General features: G+C 44.6%; 1 protein-coding gene across 7 annotated transcripts; it reads right to left on the reverse strand.

Moving 5' to 3' along the window:
• Window positions 1–1,059: 1,059 nt before the first annotated feature.
• LOC123091123 (uncharacterized) lies at window positions 1,060–3,395 on the reverse strand. Of its 7 annotated transcripts, none has more exons than XR_006442870.1 (6): window positions 3,057–3,395; window positions 2,890–2,957; window positions 2,206–2,341; window positions 1,951–2,055; window positions 1,483–1,542; window positions 1,060–1,365 (listed from the first exon to the last, which is right to left on the reverse strand). XR_006442870.1 is itself a non-coding variant. In XM_044512528.1 (4 exons), exons 1-4 carry the CDS (start codon window positions 2,297–2,299, stop codon window positions 1,286–1,288), a joined length of 309 nt encoding a protein of 102 aa, XP_044368463.1. In that variant the 5' UTR covers window positions 2,300–3,033; the 3' UTR covers window positions 1,060–1,285. The 7 variants fall into 7 exon arrangements, 1 of the variants encoding a protein (XP_044368463.1); XR_006442881.1 differs by having other exon boundaries at window positions 2,236–2,341; window positions 2,890–2,973; XR_006442901.1 differs by lacking the exon at window positions 2,890–2,957 and having other exon boundaries at window positions 2,236–2,341.
• Window positions 3,396–9,036: the final 5,641 nt, after the last annotated feature.

Raw genomic sequence — 9,036 nt, forward strand, 5'->3', positions numbered from 1 at the left:
GGTCATGCTTCATTTTCGTCACACAAAATGCTCCCATCATGCACAACATCAGTGACAAGCCGAGCAATTGGTTCATACATTTTAACGCACTTCAAAATTTTCAACCCTCACGCAATACATCAGCGCAAGCCATGGATATAGCACTATAGGTGGAATAGAATATGATGGTGGAGGTTTATATGAAGAAGACAAAAAAAGGAGAAAGTCTCACATCGACGCGGCTAATCAACGGGCTATGAAGATGCCCATCAACTAATGTCAACTAGTAAAAATGCATGTGCAATGCACGCCACCATGTATACCAAAGTGGCACCACGTGATATGTGTGGTAAGCAATCCAAACAATTCAAAAGAAAATGTATACCAAAGTGGTCGCTTCTTCGTCTAAAATATTGGTTTCAGTTTATTGACCAAGAATTAAGTCATATTGATAGAAATAAGAAATAGAAAATAACAAAACCAATGTTTCTCCAAAAGAAAATCTGTTGTACCGCGTCTTGGACTAACCATCCCTTAGAGGGTATTGTTAAAAGAACTTTGATTCCTAACAAAATCGATGTAGTAGTGGCTTGATGAAAGCCGAGGGTCTTTAGTTTCGAGTGGCGAATGGACGAGTAACGCGTAAGAACCTGCCGTTGGAGGGGAACAACAACTCAAAACGCTTGCTAATACCCGTAAGCTGAGGAGCAAAAGGAGAAATCCGCCCAAGGAGGGGCTCGCATCTGATTAGCTAATTGGTGAGGCAATAGGTTACCAAGGCGATGATCAGTAGCTGGTCCAGCCCAGATTCCTACGGAAGGCAGCAACGGGGAATTTTTCACGGTAGAAGATTTGACAGCTCTCAATGTAACTTTTCATGGATATAACATCGATTTAGACTTCGTTAAGTCAGTTACAATATTATGCCGTTTAATTTTTTAGTTGGTTTATAAAAAAATCAAAGGAAACACATATGCACACGTATAGACATATATTTTTTCTTTTACAGACAATAGAAAAAAGGTGTACGATTTTTTTGAGACAACATGTATACGCACAAGTAAGGTTCACTTTTTTTTTTTGAGATTTTCACTTTTTCTTTATTAATTGTCTGTGTACACACACACCCATTGACGTAGCCCAACATGCCTGGCCTACTACAACACACTCGGCTACTGTTTGAGTACCACTTAGTGCCACATTGTTGCTTACGTCAACTATTGTTTGTCAATGCATTATCTGCAGCTTGATCTTCAAGAGAACCCCTTAAAAAAATATGGACCATCCGTCAGCCGAGTTCCATGATCTAGGTGGCACATATTTGACTGAAGAATAAGGCCTTGGTCCAATTCAGATATGTCTTTACCCGCTTTAGATATACCAAAACTACCAAATGTGGCAAGTGCGACATGATAAAGACAGACAAAAAAACAAAATTTTAGATTTATAGTAGGAATCAGCTAAAAAAATAGATTCCGACAAAAATACAGTTTTTTATCAAACCTTGCTTCATGTTTGATGAGCAACCATACTGATCGACCACTGAACTGTCCATGCACCAACCTGAAAAGAAGAAGATTAATTCCTTCACCAAGCACATGTAGTGGTAACTAAATTATATTTATTATAAACCACATTCCATAAGCTTGTGTATGTGGTCACTACAACTCATATTTCTCTGCCCAGTTATGGACTACGCACTGCTACTATTCGCATGGTTTTCTCTCTTAGCCCGTTTGTACTCGTGATTCCTATGTAAATAAGCTTCTCTTTGATTTGGAGTCATCTGCAAGTCTTTATTCCGATCACGGAAACGCTTACGGTGTGCATGATTCATTGATATATCTCTTGGTTCAACAAAATAATTATTTAGCGCTGAAAATTTAGCAACCAAAAGATACGTCATGTACAAAGTAAATATAAATCTTAATCAATCTTCAGGAACATGATTTGAGTCGAAAGATGTAGAACCTTGTTTCGCTTTTGATGCCGTCGTTGAATTAACCACTGGGACATTCGTAATATTTTTAAAAGGCCTCCGTGCTTCCAACTGTATGCATTGTTCTCCATAGTTATCTGCATTCATGTGATGAGCATACATAATTGTTTGCATCCTTCATATGATTAACCCTGTTTCTACTCTTTTTTTTATACATATGAGAGACCACAAAAGGTATTTATATTGTCTGCTTAGAATAGGAAACCACATGACTACAGATTGTGTACCTCTATGTTAGGGGAAAACTTATGTGGTACCTAGGACTGATGAAGGAGAAGCAAATGGGCTGGTATTTGCAACAGAATGCCGACACAGAGTCATGCGGGCTGGCAAGGTTGATCGTTAGAAGTTGCCAACTCAAATCTGCAGGACAGGCTTGAACAACACATTAGGTTATTAGGTAAATTAAAACTAAGAGCATGAATTTCACAAATTTAATGCTTTGATTGACAATATATACTCTCGTGTAGACATACAAAGTTATGAGACATGTACTGACTGAACTTGTAGTTCAGTTCAGCTCTGATGAAATTATGGAGCCGCAGTTTTTTAGTCTCTAATATCATCAATAAATAAAGAAAATATACCGCACAAAAGAAAAAGATAACACTTATGGGCATTTTTATTCCACGTAACAATTCATTTATCACCTGTGGGGATCATATGTAAATTTATCAAATGAGTATAACTTCTGAACATATCAACTCAAAAAAAAATCAAAACATTATATAAGGAACCAAGAACCAGCTAACAAGAATACAAAAGTATGACTATGACCATTCCAATTATACATCCGATTCTGGTATGCAGCTTCACAACCGCACATTAATCCTTTGCCTTCTGCTCGTCTCTATCTCTTCATAACAGTTAGGGCAAATACACAAACACCTTGTGTGCAAAAAAATGCATACCCTCCACAAGGGACAGAAAATGCCATCATTCCGTGTTGATTTGTAACATGGAGAGAATAGATAGTTCTCTGCGAGAAACATCAACTTCCACGGTAATCTCATATGAGAAAAAGATCAAGAAAATCGGAACCAAGGGGAAAAGAGGGATAGCTATACAGCAGACTCACCTGCAGGTTACGCACTTCTGCTCCTCCCAGCCTAGATCCCACGGCCACGGGTTGCAATCACTCAAAAGTAGTACCAAGACGATGAAAACAGAACCACGGTAGACAGCAGGTGGAGGTGGCGGCAGGGTGTGGAGGGGATGGAGAAGCTGCTATTTGGTGCGCTGGTTCGTGTTGGTTCCCAGGATGGGTTTCGCGCGGGGTTGTTTTGATTTTACAAACAGAGAGTCACGTGAGGAGCCATCGCGAACGTCCGAGAAACTCCACAGGTGGGAAGAGGTGGGCGAATCCAACAAAGATGGACCGTCGGATTTGGTATATTAGCATGTGATGGAGGGTGGATGTTAATACAAAGAAAGAAATCGACAGTTGGGATTGATCTCATATCCCTCTGGCGGGAAAGAATGGAGCCGAGGTGGTAAATCCAAATTTGAAACTGGTACACTATAGGGGTAGAGATGTGAGGAGTAGGGATTGCCATGCAACGGATGCACTAAGAGCTATAAGTTTATGAAAGCTCAAACTGGAAACTAAGTGTGTGTGCATCCAACTTGCTTTTTCATGAAGACCTCGGGCGATTGAGGAAGCCCATCATTGGAATATACAAGCCAAGTTCTATAATGAAAATTTCCCACTAGTATATAAAAGTGAAAGCATAGGAGACTCTCTCTATGAAGAACATGGTGCTACTTTGAAGCACAAGTGTGGTAAAATGATAGTAGCATTGACCCTTCTCTCTTTTTCTCTCATTTTTTCTTTTTTCTTTTTTTATATTTTTATTTTTTGGTGGGCTTCTTTGGCCTCTTTTTTATTTGGGCTTCTTTAGCCTCTTTTATTTTTCATAAAGTCCGGAGTCTCATCCCGACTTGTGGGGGAATCATAGTCTCCATCATCCTTTCCTCACTCGGGCAATGCTCTAATAATGATGATCATCACACTTTATTTACTTACAACTCAATATTACAACTCGATATCTAGAACAAAGATATGACTCTATATGAGTGCCTCTGACAGTGTACCGGGATGTGCAATGATCTAACATAGCAAAGATATCAAAAAATGGACAAGCCATGAAAACATCATGCTAGCTATCTTACGATCATGTAAGGCAATATGACAATGAAGGCCCAAGTCATGTATATGATGATGATGAAAGTTGCATGGCAATATATCTCGGAATGGCTATGGAAATGCCATGATAGGTAGGTATGGTGGCTGTTTTGAGGAATATATAAGGAGGCTTATGTGTGATAGAGTGTGTCGTATCACGGGGTTTGGATGCACCGGCGAAGTTTGCACCAACTCTCGAGGTGAGAAAGGGAAATGCACGGTTCCGTAGAGGCTAGCAAATTGCGAAAAGGTTGGAGTGCGTATAATCCATGGACTCACATTAGTCATAAAGTACTCATATACTTATTGCAAAAGTTTATTAGCCCTTGAATCAAAGTACTACTACGCATGCCCCTCGGGGGATAGATTGGTAGGAAAAGACCATCGCTCGTCCCCGACCGCCACTCCTAAGGAAGACAATCAAAGAAACACCCCATGCTTCAAATTTGTCACATAACGATTGCCATACATGCATGCTACGGGACTTGCAAACCTCAACACAAGTATTTTCTTAATTTCACAATTACTCAACTAGCACGACTCTAATATCACCACCTTTATATCGCAAAACTATTGGAAGGAATCAAACATATCATATTCAGTGATCTACAAGTTTTATGTAGGATTTTATGACTAACTATGTGAATGATCATTTCTTGTCATCTCTCTAAATACATATAAGTGAAGCAAGAGAGTTTAGTTCTTTCTACAAAAGATATGCCCATGCTCTAACAAATATAAGTGAAGCAAAAGAGCATTCTACAAATGGCGGTTTTCTATGTAAAGAGAAACAGGCAATCCAAACTTCAAATGATATAAGTGAAGCACATGAAGCATTCTATAAAGCCATTGAGGGAGTCCTGGATTAGGGGGTGTTCGGATAGCCGAACTATCATTGTTGGCCGAACTCCAAGACTATGAAGATACAAGATTGAAGACTTCGTCTCGTGTCCGGATGGGACTTTCCTTGGCGTAGAAGGCGAGCTTGGCGATACGGATATGTAGATCTCCTACCATTGTAACCGACTCTGTGTAACCCTAGCCCTCTCCGGTGTCTATATAAACCGGAGGGTTTTAGTCCATAGGACGAACAACAATCATACCATAGGCTAGCTTTTAGGGTTTAGCCTCCTTGATCTCGTGGTAGATCCACTCTTGTACTACCCATATCATCAATATCAATCAAGCAGGAGTAGGGTTTTACCTCCATCGAGAGGGCCCAAACCTGGGTAAAAACATCGTGTCCCTTGTCTCCTGTTACCATCCGCCTAGACGCACAGTTCGGGACCCCCTACCCGAGATCCACCGGTTTTGACACCGACATTGGTGCTTTCATTGAGAGTTCCTCTGTGTCGTCACCTATAGGCCCGATGGCTCCTTCGATCATCAACAACTACGCGGTCCAGGGTGAGACTTTTCTCCTCGGACAGATCTTCGTATTCAGCGGCTTTGCACTGCGGGCCAATTCGCTTGGCCATCTGGAGCAGATCGAAAACTACGCCCCTGGCCATCAGGTTAGATTTGGAAATTTGAACTACACAACCGACATCCGCGGAGACTTGATCTTCGACAGATTCGAGCCACAGCCGAGCGCGCCGCACTTTCACGATGGGCATGATCTAGCTCTGCTGCCAGACAGTGCCCTGGAGGCCGCACACGAGTCCGCTCCGACCCTTAACTCGGAGCCGACTGCGCCAATCGAGGATGGGTGGCTAGACACCGCCTCGGGGGCCGCCACCTCTACGACGATGGAGCCGAATACCGACCCAGTCCCTTGTGAAGCTCGTGACTCCGAGGTGCCGGACTCCTTGCCGGACTCCGAACCTCCCGCGCCCCTACCAATCGAATCCGATCGGGCGCCGATCATGGAGTTCACCGCTGCGGACATCTTTCAGCACTCGCCTCTTGGCGACATCCTGAATTCGCTAAAGTATCTCTCGTTATCAGGAGAGCCCTGGCCGGACTACAGTCAGGACGGTTGGGATGCGGACGACGAAGAAATTCAAAGCCCACCCACCACCCACTTTGTAGCCACTGTCGACGACCTAACAGACATGCTAGACTTCGACTCTGAAGACATCGACGATATGGACGACGATGCCGGAGACGACCAAGAACTAGCGCCCACGGAGCACTGGAAAGCCACATCAACTCACGACGTATACATGGTGTATACACCAAAAGGAAGCGATAACGAGGAACAAGGGGACGCGGCGGAGGATAATTCCCCCAAAAAACAGACAAAACGGCGACGCAAGCGCCGCCCGAAGTCCCGCCTCGATAACAACAGCACCCACACAGACCCAGCCGTAGAGCAGGGCGAACCAGTGGACGACGAACATGCCACCAAGCAACCGTCCGAACAGGATGAACTGGACGAGCAACCCATCCACGGCGAACACAACAGTCCAGGCGATCTCATGCCGGACACATCACCGGAGCATAAGAACCTCCACAAAAGGCTCGTCGCCACTGCAAGAAGTTTGAAGAAGCAGAAGCGGGGGCTCAAAACAGCGGAGGACATACTCAGAATGAGATGGAGCAAAGTACTCAAGACCGCAGATAAATACAGCGATAGTCACGAAGCAAAGAGCTACCCGAAGCATAGGCTGCTGCCCGAATTTGACGAGGAGGCCGTAGAGCCCCCACAGTCAAAAAACAAAGAGGATGCCTGGTCGGATAGACGACCACATGGCAAGCAAGGAGCGGCAAGCGGCGCCGCACACAAGCCGGCACACGATCCATATAAGGATCCTCGCAAAAAGGATGGCCCAGTCAGGTCCATATATGGGCCAAGAAAGAAGGCTCCAGGGAGCAACACAGCGCGTCGAGTGTTCGAAAATAACGGTACACCCAAATACAGGGGCGCCGCACACCCCCTATGTTTCACCGATGAGGTACTGGATCATGAATTCCCAGCGGGATTCAAGCCCGTAAACATAGAGGCATACGATGGAACAACAGACCCCTGAGTCTTGATTGAGGATTACATCCTACACATACATATGGCCAGAGGAGATAATCTCCATGCCATAAAATACCTACCCCTCAAGCTCAAAGGGCCAGCCCGGCATTGGCTCAAAAGCCTCCCAGAGAATACCATCGGAAGTTGGGAAGAGCTCGAGGATGCGTTCCGAGCAAATTTTCAGGGGACTTATGTCCGCCCTCCGAATGCAGACGATTTAAGTCACATAACTCAACAGCCCGGAGAGTCAGCACGCAAATTCTGGAACAGGTTCCTCACCAAAAAGAACCAAATAGTCGACTGTCCGGACGCCGAAGCCTTAGCAGTTTTTAAACATAACGTCCGAGACGAATGGCTCGCCAGACAACTCGGCCAGGAAAAGCCAAGGACAATGGCCGCACTAACAAGCCTCATGACCCGCTTTTGCGCGGGAGAAGATAGCTTGCTGGCAAGATGTAGCACCAGCGACCCGAGTACATCCGAGATCAGGGATGGAAACGGGAAACCACGACGCAGAAAAGATCAGCGCCGAACTAAGGAAAATGGCCCAAAGAGCACGGCGGTCAACGCCGGGTTCAAAAGCTCTCGGCCGAACAACAAAACACTACCTCTTAAGGACAACAGTGACGACCTATCCAACCTAAACAAAATCTTGGATAGGATATGTCAAATTCATAGTACCCCCGGGAGGCCTGCAAATCATACCCACAGAGATTGTTGGGACTTCAAGCAGTTCGGCCGACTTAACGCCGAACACAAGGGGCTCGACACACCAAGCGAGGACGACGATGACGAACCCCACAAGCAGAGCACCGGAAGACAAAAGAACTTCCCACAAGAAGTCAAAACAGTGAATTCACTTCAAGTGATAACAAGGAAAAATAGGGCGGCACCTACTAAAGTACGCGCCGCACGGTCCACCCCTGCGGAGTCCCGAAATTGGATGTCAAACCAATTACTTTCGACCATCAGGATTACTCCAGAAGTATTCGAAACGCAGGATGGACTGCTTTGATATTGGATCCTATAATCTACGGACTACAATTTACACAAGTCCTAATGGACGGCGGCAGCGATATAAACATGCTATACCAGGACACAATCCGCAGAATGGGGATAGACCCTACCAAAATTCGCCATAGCAATACTTCCTTTAATGGAGTAACGCAAGGCCCTTATACCAATTGTACGGTCTCTTTACTACTAGAAGTCGTGTTCGGTTCATCCGACAACTTCCGTCGCAAGAAGCTAATCTTCCATATCGCCCCATTTAAAAGTAGCCATCAAGCACTATTGGGACGCGAAGCTTTCACTCGCTTTAACGCAATATCGCATTACGCGTCTCTTACACTTAAAATGCCCAGACCACGCGGTATCATCTCATTAAAAGGTCATTTAGACCCCGGACACGGTTAGACGAGTCCGGTATGAATAAACAAGGGGCTTATTAGCCGCATACCCCTTCACAAGGGGCTGCACGCATGAACAATGAGAGCCAATAAAGCTCAATTTTATCCTTTAAATCATACTCTGTTTTAAATACATCTTTTGCACGATATTTTTCCAAACTAAGTTCCTCTTTTTTCACAGATGAACTACGTGCTACACCCATCCAGGATACAGCACAACGGAGACATAGGTGCAGACGTGCAGTAGGGACCCGTTACAAGGATTCTTTTCAGATTAAGACCCCGCATAAACCTTTTTTACTGTCTCTTATTGATACACATCCCCCAGTTTCTTATCATAACTGAGGAGGAGGCTGGCATTTTGGCATCGGCCGCGCCAGAAGTTTTTGCGCGAACCTGGACACTAGGGGCTTAGGGCATTGTTCTGCCCGTTATCATAAAGACCGAATACCTCAGGGAGTGTTCGGCGTCTCAAGTTAGGCCTTATATGCATCAGCTC

This window comes from Triticum aestivum, chromosome 1B (assembly GCF_018294505.1).
Source record: "Triticum aestivum cultivar Chinese Spring chromosome 1B, IWGSC CS RefSeq v2.1, whole genome shotgun sequence".
Classification (NCBI taxonomy): domain Eukaryota; kingdom Viridiplantae; phylum Streptophyta; class Magnoliopsida; order Poales; family Poaceae; genus Triticum; species Triticum aestivum.